The sequence below is a fragment of the Mytilus californianus genome, unplaced genomic scaffold (assembly GCF_021869535.1).
Source record: "Mytilus californianus isolate M0D057914Y unplaced genomic scaffold, xbMytCali1.0.p SCAF_1, whole genome shotgun sequence".
Lineage (NCBI taxonomy): Eukaryota > Metazoa > Mollusca > Bivalvia > Mytilida > Mytilidae > Mytilus > Mytilus californianus.
The window spans coordinates 40,578,879-40,599,967 of record NW_026262581.1 but is presented as its reverse complement, the minus strand read 5'-3'; the positions used below and the strand labels follow the sequence as shown (position 1 = coordinate 40,599,967).

The 21,089-nt window shown below is 32.8% G+C and overlaps 1 protein-coding gene across 6 annotated transcripts in view; it reads right to left on the bottom strand.

Moving 5' to 3' along the window:
* LOC127701625 (terminal uridylyltransferase 4-like) overlaps positions 1–21,089 on the bottom strand; it is a 697,935-nt gene that overhangs the window by 25,341 nt on the left and 651,505 nt on the right. For all 6 annotated transcript variants that reach the window (XM_052205614.1, XM_052205620.1, XM_052205629.1 and 3 more), the window contains exons 20-21: positions 6,655–6,702; positions 662–753 (exon numbers count right to left, since the gene is read on the bottom strand). In XM_052205614.1, the coding sequence (XP_052061574.1) occupies positions 662–753; positions 6,655–6,702 (140 nt within the window). The remainder of the gene's footprint in view (positions 1–661; positions 754–6,654; positions 6,703–21,089) is intronic.

The window sequence follows — 21,089 nt, the reverse complement described above, 5'->3', positions numbered from 1 at the left end:
ATAACTCATTAAGGAGTCATCCAATGATAGACTTTTTGTAGATCTTGTTATCAGGTCATATTAGACTTTCTGTAGATATTGTATGAGGGATTATTTCTGCTCTTTACAGTTTCTTACCTTTCTATTGTAGTTTTCAAGATAAAGATTTTGAAACACAATGCAGTCTGGACATCATGTACAAAATTTTCATTTAAGGGCAACAACTCTTTAAGGGGTCATTAAATGGTTGCATTTGGATTGGCAATGCTGTAGATCTATTACGGCTGATCATGTTTATCATTTAGTTTTATATTACAGTTTTCAAACTAATAAGCAAAACCACAAAAATCATCATTAAAAGGCAATAACATCTTAAGGGGTCATCTGATAATTTTGGTGAACATAGGTGTGTTGATTTTGACATTCTGATAATTTTTGTCATATTTTTCTATTACAGTTTTCAAGATATGACAGTAAATGCATTTTAAGTTTGATGGAAATTGGTTCATTTATTGCAAAGAAAAGTTCTGAGAAAGTTAAGGATGGATACAATGTGATGGTACAGCCCACATGGCCTTTTAAGCCAGGTGAGCAAAAAAGGTTACATATCTTCGGAAATCTGAGCTATTGAACAAGGCCTTAAAGAATAATTCAGATCAAATTATGTAATAGCAATACTTACTGCCAATGCTTCCAACTTCATTCCCAAATCAGGTCTAGGATTGCCATACAAATCTCTACCTCTTATAAAAGCTTTCTGGATGTAATGTTGCACTAGAAATAACATAATTACATATTTGTATAGTCTTTCACATTACCTTTGCCTCATAATATATATAAACGCTTAGAAATTTTTATCAAGTTTTGTACTAAGATATAAATATGATTCAAAAACTCATATTTATATCTCACCAGTTGTGGGTCATAACTGTTGGAAGGAGCCTATAATGCCAAAGTCTAAAGCCCTTTACATTAGTTCAAAGCATATACATGTTCAATTTGAGGTTTGAAGGGGTCTATATTACTGACTTAATTGCTTTCACAATAGTTTTTGTCGAGCCTTCGACTTTTGTCGAAAAAGCGAGACATAGCGATCCTACATTCCGTCGGCGGCGGCGTCCACAAATATTCACTCTGTGGTTAAAGTTTTTGAAATTTTAATAACTTTCTCAAACTATCCTGGATTTCTACCAAACTTGGACAGAAGCTTGTTTATGATCATAAGATAGTATCCAGAAGTAAATTTAAAAAAAAAATTCCTGTTTTTCCGTATTTTACTTATAAATAGACTTAGTTTTTCTGCCAGGAAACATTACATTCACTCTGTGGTTAAAGTTTTTAAAATTTAAATAACTTTCTTAAGCTATCCTGGATTTGTACCAAACATGATCAGAAGTTTGTTTATGATCAAAAGCTAGTATCTAGAACAAAATTTTTATTAAAATTTTGTACTTGTTTATCCATATTTTACTTATAAATGGACTTAGTTTTTCTTCCAGTTAACATTAGATACAGTCTGCAGTTAAATTTTTAAAACATTTATTAGATTCATAAACTATCCTGGATTTTTACCAAACTTGGACAGAAGCTTCTTACAATAAAAAAATTGTATTGAGAGGAATATTTTTATTAAATTTTTTCCTCATCTCATTTTCGTTGAGCCTGCGATTAACAGCAAAAGTAGGTGAGACACTGGGTTCCGCGGAACCCTTACAAATTTTATTTTATAATGCATGCCTAGTAGTTGGTGTATAATGACTAAGTTATTGGTTTATTTAGCTTTAAGTCTTTTGATGTGAACAATTTCGGAAGCAGACAGATTTAGTTATTAGTCATAACCAATAAAAGTGGCAACCCAACTTTACATTATTACAAAACAATGCAAAAGTTTTTTGAAGATATTTATAGATTATTGATGGTTTTTCAAACGAGAGGGTGTTGTTTCTCAGCTACATTCTGAGATGTGGCAAAGAAACATCCTCGAATTTTAAAGACCATTCATGACCTGTTTATTGCTTTTTTGCCTATGTAGTTGATGTTTACATTGACAACGGCACATGCACCCTTAGCTTCTAGCGATAATTTTTTATCTCAAGCAAGAAGCATGATAAGAAAATCATCACAAAAAATGGGTAATGTGTCCATGGGACACAGATGATGCCCCCACTTGCATACAACGTTATAAAGGGACATAACTCCAGAACAGTAAAAGTGACACTACCCAAATTCATCTTGATCCAACTGTTGTTCTTAATAAACATTGTGTATACGTTTTATAACATTTGGTTGAGGCAAACTTTAGTTAGAGAACGGAAACGAAAAATTCAGCAATTTTTCAATTTGTAAAGGGGCATAACTATAGAATGGTAAAAGTGATGCCACCAAAATTCAAACTTGATCTGTGTTTTGTGGTAATAAGTATTGTTTATAAGTGTCATAACATTTGGTTGAGGCAAACTAAAGTTAGAGAACAGAAACGAAAAATTCAGCAATTTTTCCATTTGTAAAAGGGCATAACTCTAGATTGGTATAAGTGACACCACCAAAATTCAACTTTGATCTGTGTTTTGTGGTAATAAGCATTGTGTATAAGTTTCATAATACTTGGTTAAGGCAAACTAAAGTTAGAGAACGGAAACCAATTTCGGGATATACGGACGTACAGACAGACAAGGGTAAAACTTAAAGCCCCTCCGCTAATAGCAATAATGTTTAAATATAACTTAATTACCCTGACGCCATCGTCTAGAGTACAGCAATGGCCTTACCGGTATTAAGCGGAATAGTGAATAACAATTTAAATTTTTCCCCAATGTATTCTTAAAATGTTAGGAGAATTATTTGTACTACTGGTGAGATGGTATTTATGAAGACTAGTCAGTGAAACAGCAACTATAAAGAATTAAGACAAAATGGTTAGACAATCTGTTTTCAACTTTAAATGTCAAATTGGACATAATTTGGAGATAACATTTATAGCTGCATTTGTGTGTTAATCAAATTTAATTATTATTCATTTGTTTATTTCATATTACATTGTTTTTTTAATGTGTCGTCTTGAACTAAAATTGAGATGTGTTCCCTTTTAAAGCCTCACTGTGGCTGTGACATTGACAAGAAGAACAGCAATAAAACCACTGTTCCATAGATTTTATCATGTGGGTGTTGGGATTTTGTGTGAATTGATACACCATTTCATTTCTTTTCCGTATTTAATCTTTGAAATCAAACATTATCTCTGTCACATGGAGATATACAGGACTTTAATACCCAAACATTGAACTGTATCCTTTGATAATAATTTTTTTCAGTATACAGTTTCCATCTACAGTGGACTCATTTGATTTTCACAGAGCTGTTTACCCATTTTGTACACCATCACTAGTCAGCATCTTTTCTGTCAGTATTTTGGGATATGTGTTTAATGTGTCACTGGTGATTGTTGCGAAGAATTGCAAATCTGCTTGGGTGTATGGGGGCAATATTTCTATACCACAAAGCCAAAAACAATTCTTTTTGCCTGCATGACTGCAACTGAATTAGTGTACTTGACTTTGTGCTCTCACCTTTTTGAAGACTTTAACACAGCCATAAGAACGTAACGATTTTTTGTACTTCTGCACAAGGCTTCCAAAACAGTCATATATTCCGGACATTTGTATAATGTCCAGTAAAAGTCCGGCTGGGCAAAGCATGAAACGGTCATCTACTTTTTAGTTTTCAAGGCTTTCTTAAGAGACGGTCATTTTAACATAATTCGCGATCTTTTTGACCCAACCTTTTGCCTTTAACAGCCACACATTTCTGGTCATAAAAGTGACATGATCATTAAGTACTATCAAAACAACCCCTACTTTAATACCTTCTCATTTGAATCAAGGCTAATTAGTTGTCGAACAGCTGAAATTACCTGTTCAGGTGACAGGTAAACTATTTTGAACCGGACTTTGATCGGTCTATTCAAAGTTATTTTCTTACATTTCAGCGGTTTGCATCTAATTAATTTAGTCAAAAAGATTAAAATTATCAGAAATACGTTTACAAATATGATTTGATGGAAAAATTAAAAAGATGAAAATGAAAAAATTGTCATAACCACATTGTTTGAACCAGAGACCTGTCTCTGGTACACGTATGAAATTTAATTATGCATCCTAATTTCTTCAAAAAATGCTTAAATTGTCATTGATTCTTTTATCTCGAGTTTATTTCGAATATTTTCTTGAAGAAATAACGTAGAAAGAGCTACTTACACTCATTCATGCTTTGCAAACGTACACGGAATTTACGTATCCGTCTCTGGTCCATGTTTTACCATTGTCCAGATAACATCCGGTATTAGATTTAAAAACGAAAGTAAAGTTTTTGATAACGTTATTTTGCACAAATAAAGAGACTAAGGCAGATATAAGTACGCTGATGTTGCACAATTCGAATGATGCACTGCCAATTTAACAGTTTACGTCAGAACTTCCAATTTGAATCAAAGAAAGTTTAATATAGTTTTTTTTTAATGTCAAACATTGGGATGGCCAACTCGGCAACTGATTACCATAATTGCCTTTTGTTTATTTAGTCTTAAGGGATTAAAATCGGGATAATATATAAAATGTCCGGCTGGCTAAAAATAATTTTGGAAGCCCTGCTTCTGCATGTTTTTTTTTAAAGCTTCTGTGTGATCTTTTCGACCATATTTCAGTTTCAAATTCATTTCCACCAACCTTAATATCAAGAAAGTTTGCTTCATTGGAGATATTCCTGACACTGGATGTTAAGCTATAGTCAGCAAAGCGCTGTAATTAATGTTGATTTCAACACAAGTATCATTTAACCATGATAGACTAAATTTTACACCATTTTCAGAAAAAAACTAGTTGATCTTCTGAATTGGAGGTAAACTGTAGATAGTCGTGTGCTTACCATAATGCATATTTAAAATAGAAATACCGTAAAAAATATGGCGTCCATACAAGTAATAAACTTTGAAGGATGCATAAAAGCCTGTACAAAATTTTTACATCGATGAACATTTAACTTTGTGGTTTCCCTATAGCCAGGAAATCCAAGAAAATTTGTATCACACAAATAATAATGAATCCACGGTATATATAATAATTTTAATGCAGCTTGGAAAAATCCTACAGCTTACTGCTGCTTTAGTAGATAGTGTATAGATAATAATTTGATCTGTTTACAATTTCCAAATATCTAAATTGAAAATAATTCCTTTCAGAAGTTAATTGACTGTTTCAGTCAGTAGGTCAGAGAACACCGTTAATTCGTAGTGCATTTCTTTTAGACAATAAATTCAAATTAAAATAAAATGCTCCGCTGGGGCGCAGCTTGATACGACTGCAGAGGTCGAACCCTGAACAGTTGGGGCAAGTATGGACACAACATTCAAGCTTGATACAGCACTGAATTTGGATTGTAATTAAATATTTGACACAGCATAGGTTTCTGACACAGAATGAAAGTTGTCTAAGAACTTAGAAATTTTTAATTTACCTATTCAAACCATATCATTATTATTTGCTTTTATATATAAATCAGAAATAACCAATTTAAAATGGAAAATTTTAAAGAAAAAAAAAAGGAAACACCCCCCTCCCCCCAATTTTTTGAACCCCCTTATGATTCATCACCCCCAAACTCAATCCCAGCCTTCCCTTTGTGGTATGGTACCTTTCAGTACAATTTCAGAGAGATCCATACACTTGAACACCAAGTTATTGTCTGGAAACTAGAAAAATGCTTGTTTTTTGGACCCTTTTTGGCCCCAAATTCCTAAACATTTAGGGCAATTACCCCCAAACTCAAACCCAGGTTTCCCTTTGTGATATGGTACCTTGTTGTACAATTTCATAAAGATCCATACACTTACACACAAGTTATTGTCATGAAACTAGAAAAATGTTTCTTTTTTGCCCCTTTTTGGCCCCCAATTCCTAAAATTTTGAGGCAGTTACCCCTAAAATCAATCCCAGCCTTCCCTTTGTGGTATGGTACCTTGCGTTACAATTTCAGAGAGATCCATACACTTGAACACAAGTTATTGTCTGGAAACTAGAAAAATGCTTATTTTTGGCCACTTTTTGGCCCCTTATTCCTAAACGTTTTGGGCAACTACCCCCAAACTCAATTCCAGCTTTCCCTTTGTGATATGGAAGCTTGAAGTACAATTTCAGAAAGATCCATACACGTACACACAAGTTATTGTCATGAAACTAGAAAAATGCTTGTTTTTTGCCCCTTTTTTTGCCCCTAATTCCTAAAATTTTGAGGCAATTACCCCCTAAATCAATCCCAGCATTCCCTTTGTGATATGGAACCTTGTGGTACAATGTCAGAGAGATCCATACACTAACATACAAGTTATGTCTGGAAGTTACAAAAATGCTTATATTTTGGAAAATATGCATACAGTTATTTGTATCTGGTACAAGATTTGCGAGTTCTTATTATTGCGATTCTCACCCAGTCGCACTATTCGCATTAATAAAAACCTCGTAATGATTTCTGAATTTACAGTATACTGCATGGGCTTTTGCTTATGATTGAAGGCTTTACAGTGACCTATTGTTGTTTACATCCTTGTCATTTTGTCTCTGTTGGATAGTGTCACATTAGCAATCATACCGCATCCTCTTATTTTTATATTTTGTATGTACTTACTTTTCCTTGACAGTCCACCTCCAAGGTTATGACCTAAATCAAATGGATCTAAAAAAAATATATACAAGCAGTCCTAAGTAAATATTAAACTAAAATACCACAGTCAATAACACTGATTTGATGTTAACCTTAACTTGAAAAAGAATAAAGTCTTTTTATATCAAATCTTTCACTTTAATAACCCTCATATTTGATTAGAAAAATCTGTCAACTTTTTTTCAAATTTAGCAAAAGTGAAAGATATTTTAAAAAATAAATGTGGATAGTGTCCACATGTGGACACAGATGATGCACCCGCTTGCATATCATATAGTTAAAAAGGGACATAACTGAAGAACAGTAAAAGTGATGCTATCCAAATTTGAACTTGATCTGAGTTTTGTGGTAATAAGCATTGTGTGTAAGTCTCATAACATTTGGTTGAGGCTAACTTAAGTAGAGAACAGAAACTAAAAATTCAGCAATTTTTCTATTTGTAAACACACATAACTCTAGAACGGTTGTGTAGAAGTTTTATAACATTTGGTTGAGACAAATTAAAAAATTCAGCAATTTTTATGTTTATAGAGGGACATAACTCAAGAATGGTAAAAGTGTCACCACCAAATTTTATACTTAATCTGTATTATGTAGTAATAAGCATTGTGTATAAGTTTCATAACATTTGGTTGAGGCAAACTAAAGTTAGAAAACGGAAACAAAAAATTTGTACTTGATCTTAGTTTTGTGGTAATGAATATTGTGTATAGGTCTCATAATGTTTGGTTGGGGCAAACTTAGGTTACAGAATGGAAACTAAAAATTTTGCAATCTTTCGATTTATAAAGGGGAATAACTCAATAATGGTTAAAGTGACACTACCCAAATTCAACTTGATCTGTGTTTTATCAGTGGAAGTCAAAATTAAACATTGCATTGAATAAAGCATTGATTGTAGTTGATTCAACTATAATCATGGACAAAGGAAGATAACTCCAATTTTAAACAAGAGGCTCTCAAGAGCCTGAATCGCTCACCTGTATTTCAGAGGAGAAGATTTTTAAATGTTAGCAAACTTGAACAAATTGTGTAAAATTGTCTTTTAAGGGCAATAACTCCTTAAGGGGTCAATTGACAATTTTGGTCATATTAACTTTTTTGTAGATCTTACTTTGCTGAACATAATTGCTGCTTACAGTTTATATATATCTATAATAATATTCAAAATAATAACAAAAAACTGCAAAATTTTGTTAAAACTACCAATTCGGTGGCAGCAACCCAACAATGGGTTGTTCGATTCGTCTGATAATTTCAGGGCCGATAGATCTTGACCAATTAAACAATTTTACCCCATGTCACATTTGCTCTAAAAGATTTAGTTTTTGAGATATAAGCCAAAAACTGCATTTGACCCTAATGTTCTATTTTTAGCCATGGCCGCCATGTTTGTCGATGGATACAAACTTTGGATACAATTTATAAACAAGATACCCTAAGGAACATTTATTTAAAGTTTGAAGGTAATTGGCCCAGGAGTTTCAGAGGAGAAGATTTTTAAATGTTAGCAAACTTGATGAACAAATTGTGTAAAATTGTCTTTAACAGGCAATAACTCCTTAAGGGGTCAATTGACAATTATGGTCATATTAACTTTTTTGTAGATCTTACTTTGCTGAACATTATTGCTGCTTACAGTTTATATATATCTATAATAATATTCAAAATAATAACAAATAAAATGCTCCGCAGGGCGCAGCTTGATACGACCGCAGAGGTCGAACCCTGAACAGTTGGGGCAAGTATGGACACAACATTCAAGCTTGATACAGCTCTGAATTTGGATTGTGATTAAATATTTGACACAGCATAGGTTTCTGACACAGAATGAATGTGGTCTAAGAACTTAAAAATTTTAAATTGGACATTCACATATTATGGTCCAATATCCAAAATCTAAATACATGGTTAGATTCAGCATATCAAAGAACCCCAAGAATTCAATTTTTTATGAAATCAAACAAAGTTTAATTTTGGACCCTTTTGACCTCAATGTGGACAAAGTTGATAACGGGGCCCAAAAATCTAAATACATGGTTAGATTCAGCATATCAAAGAACCCCATATATTCAATTTTTGTTGAAATCAAACAAAGTTTAATTTTGGACCCCGATTTGGACCAACTTGAAAACTGGGCCCATAATCAAAAATCTAAATACATGTTTAGATTCAGCATATCAAAGAACCCCAATAATTCAATTTTTGATGAAATCAAACAAAGTTAAATTTTGGACCCTTTGGACCTCAATGTGGACCAATTTAAAAACGGGGCCCAAAATCCAAAAACTTAATACACGGTTATATTCAGCATATTAAAGAACCCCAAGAATTCAAGAATAAAACCCCATTGAAATTGATCAAGAAATAAGCAATTTATAAGAAGTATCTTCTTTTGCACAATACTGTGCAATTGAATATTTCTTGCTATTGCGCAATACTGTACAATTGACAATTTCTTGCTATTGCGCAATATTGTGCTATTGGATATTTCTTGCTATTGCGCAATACTGTGCAATTGAAGATTTCTGGCAATTGCGCAATACTGTGCAATTGAAGATTTCTTGCTAATGTGCAATACTGTGCAATTGAAAATTTCTTGCTATTGCACAATACTTATTATATAAAAATTTACACATCCTGTTTGGTGTGTATCTCCTACAATATCATTATTATTTGCTTTTAAATATAAATCAGAAATAACCAACTTAAAATGGAAAATTTTAAAAGAAAAACAAAAGGAAAAAAAGAAAAAAAAAGAAAAAAAAAAAAATCCCCCCCCCCCCAAATTTTTTGAACCCCCTTATGATTCATCACCCCCAAACTCAATCCCAGCCTTCCCTTTGTGGTATGGTACCTTGCAGTACAATTTCAGAGAGATCCATACACTTGAACACAAGTTATTGTCTTGAAACTAGAAAAATGCTTATTTTTGGCCGCTTTTTGGCCCCCAATTCCTAAACGTTTCAGGCAATTACCCCCGAACTCAATTCCAGCTTTCCCTTTGTGATATGAAACCTTGTAGTACAATTTCAGAAATATGCAAACACTTACACACAAGTTATTGTCATGAAACTAGAAAAATGCTTGTTTTTTGGCCCTTTTTTTGGCCCCTTAATCCTTAAATTTTGAGGCAATTACCCCCAAAATCAATTACAGCCTTCCCTTTGTGATATGGAACCTTGTGGTACAATGTCAGAGAGATCCATACACTTACACACAAGTTATTGTCTGAAAGTTACAAAATGCTTATTTTTGGCCCCTTTTTGGCCCCTAATTCCTTAACTGTTGGTACCATAACCCCCAAAATCAATCCCAACCTTCCTTTTGTGGTATTGAACCTTATGGTAAAATTTCATGGAGATCCATTCACTTAAACTAAAGTTAGAGTGCGAAAACCAATGTGTCTTCGGACGACGACGACGACGATGCCAACGTCATACCAATATACGACCAAAAAATTTTTAATTTTTGCGTTCGTATAAAAACTGCAAAATTTTGTTAAAACTACCAATTCGGTGGCAGCAACCCAACAATGGGTTGTTCGATTCGTCTGAAAATTTTAGAGCTGATAGATCTTGACCAACTGAACAATTTTACCCCATGTCACATTTGCTCTAAAAGTAGTTTCAGAGGAGAAGATTTTTGAAAAAGTTTAAGACGACAGACGACAACAGACGATGTCGACAACGACAACGACGACAGACAACGACGGACGCCAAGTGATGGCATAAGCTCACATGGGGCCCTTTGGGCCCCGGTGAGCTAAAAATACTTGATATTTAGAAGAAAATAAAAATTTTGCAATTTTTCCATTTATAAAGGGACATAACTCTAGAACGGTTAAAGTGACGCCACCAAAATTCAATCTTGATCTGTGTTTTGTGGTAATAAGCATTGTGTATAAGTTTCATAACATTTGGCTGAGGCAAACTTAAAGGGAAACTCCGCAAAAAAATGAAAAAATGATATTTTGTTCTTTAAGCATAAAAAACCACATGTTCATAAATAAAAAACTTTTATTCTCTATGAAAAGAGATCAAAATCGATTTTTGAAATTCACTATCAGTTCTCGATATATCGCCATCTTGTCGGCATGTTCGATCTAAAAAGTCACGTGATATCTATAAACCACAAAGACCAAAATGAATCAGGGATTTACCGACCGTGCGTTAAAAACTCCCATCATCAATCGGGGATTACCGTAGATGATCACCCATTGTGAAAATGTCTTATCAAGCGTACGGTTGTTCTGTCTGACAAGGTTATGACAAAGTCTAGTTTTCCCAAACCCACAAAAAAAGAAAATAGTTATGATCTATAGCAAGCACAAGTTGATGTGTGAAGACCATTTTGAACAATCTTGTTTCGAGGGATAACCTAGCAGTTCTGATAGCTATAGTTATCAAATCCTTATATGATAAGATCTCGTTGATTCAATAAAATATAGATTTGATGAGGAAGAAAAGTTTCAATTAAAAGAAAGACAAATGCAGTGTTCTTGTAACAATCACTGATTTACAAAAGATTCATTAGTATGCCTCTTTTATATAAAGTGCATTGGTTTATATAAAGAATAGTTCCGTATTTAGTCAAGATAATTTTTTAAATTAATAAAGTTATACGATAAATAACATTTTTAAATTATGATTTTAACGGATATTGACGGGGAGCAATGTTAGGAAGAGGTTTTAGCTAAGACAAAGTATGTTGATATAGTATAATATTCCCAGGTTATAGAAATGAAAATATCGAAATATTGGACATCTCAATTTTTTTTCAAAAAAGTTTTTTAACTAATCTTTTAACTATATCAAATTGATACGGGATCAATTTGGAACAGTCACTTATAAAGACACTTTACAGTTAAATGTGTGACCCTATCTGGTATGTTTGGAAAAAAATGTATATTTTTTTCTTTCTTTTTAAATTTTATTTACGTTATCTTATTATATATATATATATATTTTGGCTTCCTCCCGAATTGATAATAGGTATGTCAGAATTATTGATAGATGTCGTGTCAGAGCGACACATTCAGTTAGTTATCCCAAGGACGTATATTAGATACACGTCCTTGGTTATTCCAGCGACATCCTGTCGACTAAAAATTCCTATCACACAATATATTATACAGGTTCATGCATGGCTTCTTAATTGAGGTACCCGACGTGCACAGGTAACATTTATTGAACCACATATATTTGTGTTCGACGTTATTTATCTTGTGCGTGTTTAAAATTATGATTCCACCTGTTAATGAATGATGTTCTGATAATAATATTATCCCACTATTTTTGCTGATAATAAGTTTAAAAATTTTATAAACATGATCTTTAAAAAAATTTGTGAAATACATATACTGTTTTGTCATGATTCTGGACCCTTCTTTTGAAAAAAAAATTCTTCACGCAAATGCAAGCTTTTGACGATTGGCAAACATGCAGTATAAAGTAATGCAGCACTTATAGTCAGTATCAAATATTTATTTATTGACAATAAGAGAGCTCCTTCTATGTCTAATGTCCCTATCTTTATACGGATTAGAACGACAGGGGAAACAGTCACTGTAAAGGAACGGAGATAGAGTGGTATAGTGAAAAAAAAATAACCGATTAGAGAAAATTATACTACATAGAGAATGATCGACGAAAAGGGTAATAGTTATTGTAAAGGAAAAGAGATAAAGAGAGGCATAGTAAAAAAATGTTTGCTAGACAAAGTTACTGCTCACTTTGATATTTTTATACAAATTCACACATCGTGTTCCAAATTGGTATTCATGTGCGCTAACTTGATGTGTTAAGTTTCTGCATAGCATGGTTAAAAATAATAAAGTATCCCATTTGTTATAATTATATCGTAGTGTCACTGTGCTTCTTTGTTCAATTTATTTAGTTTGTTAATGATTATGTAAATAAGAATAAATCTGTATAAAACTTCATACCCGTTTAGTTATTGCCTGTAGGCGTTTCATTATTGTTACATTTAACATGTTTAATATATATATAGAATCTTTCATACATCTTAAAGTAAAAGATGTGTGTCTGAGTCAAACAGCGACACGAGAAGCCTGTATATTAGTACAACTCGAGTATAGCATGTAAAAATCCTACTCAATATGGTTGTATTGGAAATCTTTTCATACAGATAGATAACTCATAGTCCGACATTTATGTAATATTTGCCACATGATGCTCATATTTCTTTCTACTATCATCATCTTATTCATTAAATATTGCTGTAAACATCGATGGTTCACACCCAAACCAAATGGGAGTAATATACCTTTAGAGCTTCTCCGTGGTATACACTTGTCACAAATATATAGACGAAATTCGTTATTGACGTGAATCTACATCTCACAAACACAATTTTTGAATTACGATTTTGAGTGAACACCCACCAAACCAATACAAAATGGCAAGATATAACCATGCAGGCATTTAGTTTTCGTCAGACACAAGATAAATAATACGCTCATATTGCTTTCTACTATCATCATCTGCTTCATCAAATATTGCTGTTAACAACGATGGTCCACACAAAAAAAAGGAATTATATACAATCAGAGCTTCTCAGTGGTATACACTTGTGAAATATATAGACGAAATTCGGTATTGAGAAGTGAAATTACATCTCACAAACATTATCTTTGAATTACGATTTTGAGTGAACACACACCAAACCAATAAAAACGTATAGCAAGATACATAACCATGCAGGCATTAAGTTTTCGTCAGGTACAAGATAAATAATCGCTCTCATAAACGTACATGCAAGCAGTTTATGATATCAAGAATAAGAGGTCGATGTCTGTAGATCATTGTTCAGTTCATTTACTGACTGTTCGGAGTCAGACATGTCACTTATTCATTCTTGGAAGCATTCGTGTACCCCATCCGACGATAGGAACTCTTTTCCGATAGTGTTGACAACTATGCTTGTATGGTGATTCTGTTTTTCTGGGCAAGTGGTTGGCCTCCCCTGACCCAACCAACAAACGAACGATACGCTATTAGTCTGCTTTGTCCTTTAGAAAGAACATCTGGAGCTCGTCTTAAACGGCGCTTATACCTCAGGAAAAGTATACTAGTACAGCTTGTTTCAAGGAGACGAACTGTTCTAAAATCGTCATTGTCAGCACTACATTACTAAGCTATGCCATTAATTACCACAATTACTATTTTGGATTAATAACGGCTACCCTGTAGAGTATTACACTAAATTATAATATAAAAATGATTATATTTAATTTTCATATGTTCAAACCGTTAAAGACAATTAGAACACCTCATACAAATAACAGATCAAAAGAAAAAAAAAAGAAAATAAAAATTTCCAGACGGAATAAACAATTATCTTAATAGCTTAGATTTAAAATGAATGAAATAAATGATAATTGGCATTCTTTTCACAAATAATTATTCTAAGAGATTGTTAGTTGAATTTATTATGTAGGAATGAAATTTTAAAAAGAAGATAGATAAAATGCTCCGCAGGACGCAGCTTGATACGACCGCAGAGGTCGAACCCTGAACAGTTGGGGCAAGTATGGACACAACATTCAAGCTTGATACAGCTTTGCATTTGGATTGTGATTAAATATTTGACACAGCATAGGTTTCTAACACAGAATGAATGTGGTCTAAGAACTTAAAAATTTTAAATTGGACATTCACCTATTATGGTCCAATATCCAAAATCTAAATACATGGTTAGATTCAGCATATCAAAGAACCCCAAGAATTCAATTTTTGATGAAATCAAACAAAGTTTAATTTTGGACCCTTTTGACCTCAATGTGGACAAAGTTGATAACGGGGCCCAAAAATCAAAAATCTAAATACATGGTTAGATTCAGCATATCAAAGAACCCCATATATTCAATTTTTGTTGAAATCAAACAAAGTTTAATTTTGGACCCCGATTTGGACCAACTTGAAAACTGGGCCCATAATCAAAAATCTAAATACATGTTTAGATTCAGCATATCAAAGAACCCTAAGAACTCAATTTTTGTTAAAATCAAACTAAGTTTAATTTTGGACCCTTTGGACCTTAATGTAGACCAATTTGAAAACGGAACCAAAAATTAAGAATCTAAATACACGATTAGATTCGGCATATCAAAGAACCCCAATAATTCAATTTTTGATGAAATCAAACAAAGTTTAATTTTGGACCCTTTGGACCTCAATGTGGACCAATTTAAAAACGGGGCCCAAAATCCAAAAACTAAATACACGGTTAGATTCAGCATATTAAAGAACCCCAAGAATTCAAGAATAAAACCCCATTGAAATTGGTCAAGAAATAAGCAATTTATACAAAGTATGTTCTTTTGCACAATACTGTGCAATTAAATATTTCTTGCTATTGCGCAATACTGTACAATTGACAATTTCTGGCTATTGCGCAATATTGTGCTATTGGATATTTCTTGCTATTGCGCAATACTGTGCAATTGAAGATTTCTTGCTATTGCGCAATACTGTGCAATTGAAGATTTCTTGCTATTGTGCAATTGAAAATTTCTTGCTATTGCACAATACTTATTATATAATAATTTACACATCCTGTTTGGTTTGTATCTCCTACCATATCATTATTATTTGCTTTTAAATATAAATCAGAAATAACCAACTTAAAATGGAAAATTTTAAAAGAAAAGAAAAAGGAAAAAAAGAAAAAAAAGGACCCCCCCCCCCAAATTTTTTGAACCCCCTTATGATTCATCACCCCCAAACTCAATCCCAGCCTTCCCTTTGTGGTATGGTACCTTGCAGTACAATTTCAGAGAGATCCATACACTTGAACACAAGTTATTGTCTGGAAACTAGAAAAATGCTTATTTTTGGCCCCTTTTTGGCCCCCAATTCCTAAACGTTTCGACAATTACCCCCAAACTCAATTCCAGCTTTCCCTTTGTGATATGGAACCTTGTAGTACAATTTCAGAAAGATCCATACACTTACACACAAGTTATTGTCATGAAACTAGAAAAATGCTTGTTTTTTGCCCCTTTTTTGGCCCCTAATTCCTAAAATCTTGAGGCAATTACCCCCAAAATCAATCCCAGCATTCCTTTTGTGATATGGAACCTTGTGGTACAATGTCAGAGAGATCCATACACTAACACACAAGTTATGTCTGGAAGTTACAAAAATGCTTATTTTTGGCCCCTAATTCCTTTACTGTTAGTACCATAACCCCCAAAATCAATCCCAACCTTCCTTTTGTGGTATTGAACCTTGTGGTAAAATTTCATAGAGATCCAGTCACTTAAACTAAAGTTAGAGTGCGAAAACCAATGTGTCTTCGGACGACGCCGGACGACGCCAGACGACGACGACGACGCCAACGTCATACCAATATACGACCACAAAAATTTTTTTGCGGTCGTATAAAAATCATGCATGTTGTACTATAGTATTTTTTCAATAAAAACTTTTAAATTGCGATAGTTTTTCGATTGTTAGCATTTAAACATCGCCAGATTTAAATACAAGTTAAAGAATTCCGGTAAAGTAAATTAAACAGATGTGCAATTATTAATTGGGAAATGTTAAATTAATTTTCTTTTAACTTCATATTTTAATTTTATGCTAATTGCATAGAGCGTAATCGAAAATTGTTCCATTTCAAAATACACTTCCGGAATTAAAAAAATTAAATGTTTATTTTCAATTAATTTATACATTTTAATTATAGTTTCTCTATTGTCATCGGGTATTTCAGCTTGGTGTATTAAACACGCTATACTGTTTCTGTTAATCCATTCAAAATGACAACATTCACACCTGTGTACGCTTGAATTCACACCTTTGTATGCCTGATGCTAAATTGCTGCATGGTAAAGTTCAAACAAATTCTCCTCAAATCGATAAATAAACAATGACTTTACAAAATAATATACACACTCTGTTCACAAATATTTTGCCTTGAAATGGTTACCAAAATTATAACGGTAAATAAAACGTAAAATATTTTCAGTTCAATATCAGTCAAAGTGTTCAACAGATATTTTATGAAAAAATCTCAACAATAATTTATGAAATTAATTTGAAAATATTTATATTTAGATAACTTCATATAAGAAGTTTTATTCAATGAATACAAAACGGTACACACATATTCATTTTCTTTCATTCTAATATTGTGGTTATTAACTACGACCAACGGTCATCTGTGCGCTTTTAATTACGTAAAATTCTGATAAGCAATTAAGACTTTAACATATTTTATTTTTTCCCATGATTCAACAAATCAGGTTAAAACGTCACAACCCAGTGACGTAGGTCAACCAAAAAAGTTACAAATACTTGATTTTCTCCGTTATTAGAAAGAATATAAATTTAAAACTTTGTGAATGTGTTTTTTATGTTAAGATGAACATATTTAGATGATAAGTAAAAAATCACGGACTGTCCCTTTAAGTTATGGAACAGAAACTAAAAAATTTGCAATTTTTCCATTTATAAAGGGGCATAACTCTAGAACGGTTAAAGTGACACCACCAAAATTCAAACTTGATCTGTGTTTTGTGGTAATAAGCATTGTGTATAAGTTTCATAACATTTGGTTGAGGCAAACTTAAGTAAGAGAACGGAAACTAAACATTTTGCAATTTTCCATTTATAAAGGGGCATAACTCTAGAACGATTAAAGTGACGCCACAAAAATTCAAACTTGATCGGTCTTTTGTGGTAATAAGCATTGTGTATAAGTTTCATAACATTTGGTTGAGGCAAACTCAAGTTGGAGAACGGAAACCAATTTCGGGACGTACGTACAGACGGACAAGGGTAAAACTTAATGCCCCCACAGCTACGGCAGGGGCATAATTAACCCTTCAAAAGAGAATAACTGTACAAATTATGTGTCAAGGTTAGGCATGTAAACTATACTGTATAGTATTAGTACAGCATGCTTAGTTTTGTTTATTGTTTAGGTAAGGTGTTGTAGCATGCATTGTAGAATCAGAAGATAATTACTACTTATTTATTGTACTAATCCTTCTACAAATATTTTTGTTTAAAGTAGTATAGAAAACAAAAGTCAAGGTTCATGGATGATAATTTCTTGAGTTGCAATTTTATAAAATCTTTTCTGCTCTCACATTGTTTTCATCCTTTGAAATTATTGCAGGTCAATTAAATAGCAAGTATCTTCTTGTTAAAACAGAATTATGGTATACCGGTACTTAGATACTGCTATTTTGATCTATATTTGTTTGTGCAAATCACTCTGTGTGTGTGTTGACTTGGTTACAAACCAGGGTTATATATATTTTGAAATTGAACAGAAAGGGAAAAGAAGTAATTGTGCATTTCCTTTTGATCAAGTGATGAACCATAATTTTTTTTTACGGTTTCCAACTTCTGATATCTAGGTGTAATACCACCATTGATTTTCCCCTATTAATCTTTGTTAAATTTGCACTTTTCAAAAAATTGTGCAGAATTTATCTTTGTTTCAAATAAAGAAATACTTGGCATGAGTAAAGTTTTATCCTGTCCAGTACTATAGAAAAAATTTCACATAACATTTCATTGCATATAAGAAAATAACCATCACTGGAAGTTAACCAATCAAATTTTCCCCCTTTTTTAACCTGTGTACAAGCTTTAGTAACCATGTAACCTCAAGTTTCCAAAATATTCTATAGAAACCCCAAATAAAGAAATAATGGTGCTTTGAAATACCCAAGATATATGTTTATGACTCAGAAATGTTTTACTGCAATGCAATGTAGGATCAATTACCTACAACTGTCAAATTCAAGGGAATATTTTTTTTCGACCTATTTTCGAATGCAACCGGATGTGACGTACTATGATTTGGTGGTATTACACCTAAAGAAGACTTTTTTGTTAAATAAACTGAATGTGACTTTTTTCCTTTGTAATACTGGTTATTTCAAGCATTCCTGTCAAGTTTTGTCATAATCAGTTCAATATTTCGAGAAAAATCTAGTATAATGTAAGACGACATCTACAGCGATTCGAGCAAAATTTCTTCGAAAAAATTCAAACCAAGCCGCATCATGATAGAATATAGTGTGGACCAATAAATGATCAAATATTTATCTCATCTGCCTACAAACAGTTGAATATGATACAAAAGATGACTTTAGGATGATAAATACTACTAATGGACCTCTTTGTCTTCCTTATAAGGTCTCTTTTGGTCCATTTATACCTCTCATTTCCTCAAAATTTCTACTTTTTAGGCCAATAAATAAAAATTTGGGGGTAACTTTTACTCATTTATGATATAAATGTTATTCTAAATGATTAATTGAAGTATTCAAGCTGAATGAACTATCCGTATAAAAGTTTACTGTCTCCAAGGAGGTTTCAATAAGTCCTTACGTAAAACTTAAATTTATGCCGCGTTCCAGAGAGGGACATAAAAAACTTCTCTTTTGGTGAATAATTTGTTGTTACTGCTTTGAAAATAATTTCATTTACTTAAAACTATATATTTATTAAAGTATTTCTTAGGAAAATTTTTCTAGTATAGCAGAATATAAGAAATAAGGAGAAAAAGCTCCCCAAGACTCTAAGTATGGCTTGTTCTGTCAACTAATATTCATGGTAAAGTCCTATTTCAAGGAAATTTTTTCATAAAATGTATTTTGGAGACTCAATCCACTCAGAATATTTCATTATTTGTAATATTTCACTTAAATAGCAAAACATTTTAACACATGAGAGTACTCACAAGGTCAAAGGTGCATGTACAGCTTCCCATATTAGGTGTAATACCACCATTGATTTTCCCCTATTAATCTTTGTTAAATTTGCACTTTTCAAAAAATTGTGCAGAATTTATCTTTGTTTCAAATAAAAAAATACTTGGCATGAGTAAAGTTTTATCCTGTCCAGTACTATAGAAAAAATTTCACATAACATCTCATTGCATATAAGAAAATAACCATCACTGGAAGTTAACCAATCAAATTTTCCCCCTTTTTTTAACCTGTGTACAAGCTTTAGTAACCATGCAACCTCAAGTTTCCAAAATATTCTATAGAAACCCCAAATAAAGAAATAATGGTGCTTTGAAATACCCAAGATATATGTTTATGACTTAGAAATGTTTTACTGCAATGAAATGTAGGATCAATTACCTACAACTGTCAAATTCAAGGGAATATTTTTTTTCGACCTATTTTCGAATGCAACCGGATGTGACGTACTATGATTTGGTGGTATTACACCTCTATCCAATCAAAATGCAGAAAATTATTAAACACATCCAGCTGGAAGCTTATAAAAATAACTGAACTAACTTGTAATACACAGAAAGTTTACATAGTAATCCAGTGGCAGGAACAAGACTTATTTTAACTATGATGTTTCTTAAAGCAAGGAAGCATATTTATGAGTGCAAGTTCTAATAAATTGCTTCGCTGAGCGCAGCTGGATACGACCGCAGAGGTCCAACCCTGACCAGTCGGGGCAAAAATGGACACAATATTCGCGATTGATACAGGTCTGAATTTGGATTATAATTAAATATTTGACACATAATAGGTTTCTGACACAGAATAACTGTAGTCAAAGAACTTAGAATTGGTTATATGATTTGAATTTATATTCAATTTTTTGCATTTGTGCAATACACTATGCTGTTGCGTATTGACCCCACCCCCCCCCCCCCCAAAAAAAAAAAACATTTGAAGAATTTTTCTTTTTAATTTCTGAAATCTGAAATGAGAAAAAATTGACCCCCCACAATTTCTTTTTACCTCCCCTCCCTCCAAATTTTTTTTCCACTCCCCCCCCCCTTTTTTCCCCCAAAAAATTCTTTCCCTCAAGATATTGTCATAATCTCAATTCAAATTTCCAAGGGAGTTTGCAACCATAATCAGGGGCGGGTCCAGGTGAGGGTGTAAGGGCTCTTTTCAAAAAAAAAAAAAAAAAAACTATCGTAATCTGCTAATATTGTATTGCATATGGCAATTTATCATTATTTTATGTTTATTAGCAAAAAGAAGTCCAAGAAATTACCTCCCTTACACTGCTTTTAAATTGTCTTAAGTAATTGTCCATTAACCAGGAAACCCTTGTTTTTCCGCCTTTTTTGCCCCTAATTCCTAAACAGTTTGAGCCATAACCTCCCCCAAAAGCAAATCCTAACCATCCCTTTGTGGTATTGAAACTTGTGGTATAATTTCAAAGAGATTCATACACCGTTCCACAAGTTGTTGTCTGGAAACTAGAAAAATGCTTATTTGGGCCCCTTTTTGGCCCCTAATTCCTAAACTGTTACGACCATAACCCCCAAAATCAATCCCAAACCTTCCTTTTGTGGTTATAAACCTTGTGTTTAAATTTCATAGATTTCTATTTAATTATACTAAAATTATTGTCCGGAAACCAACTGTC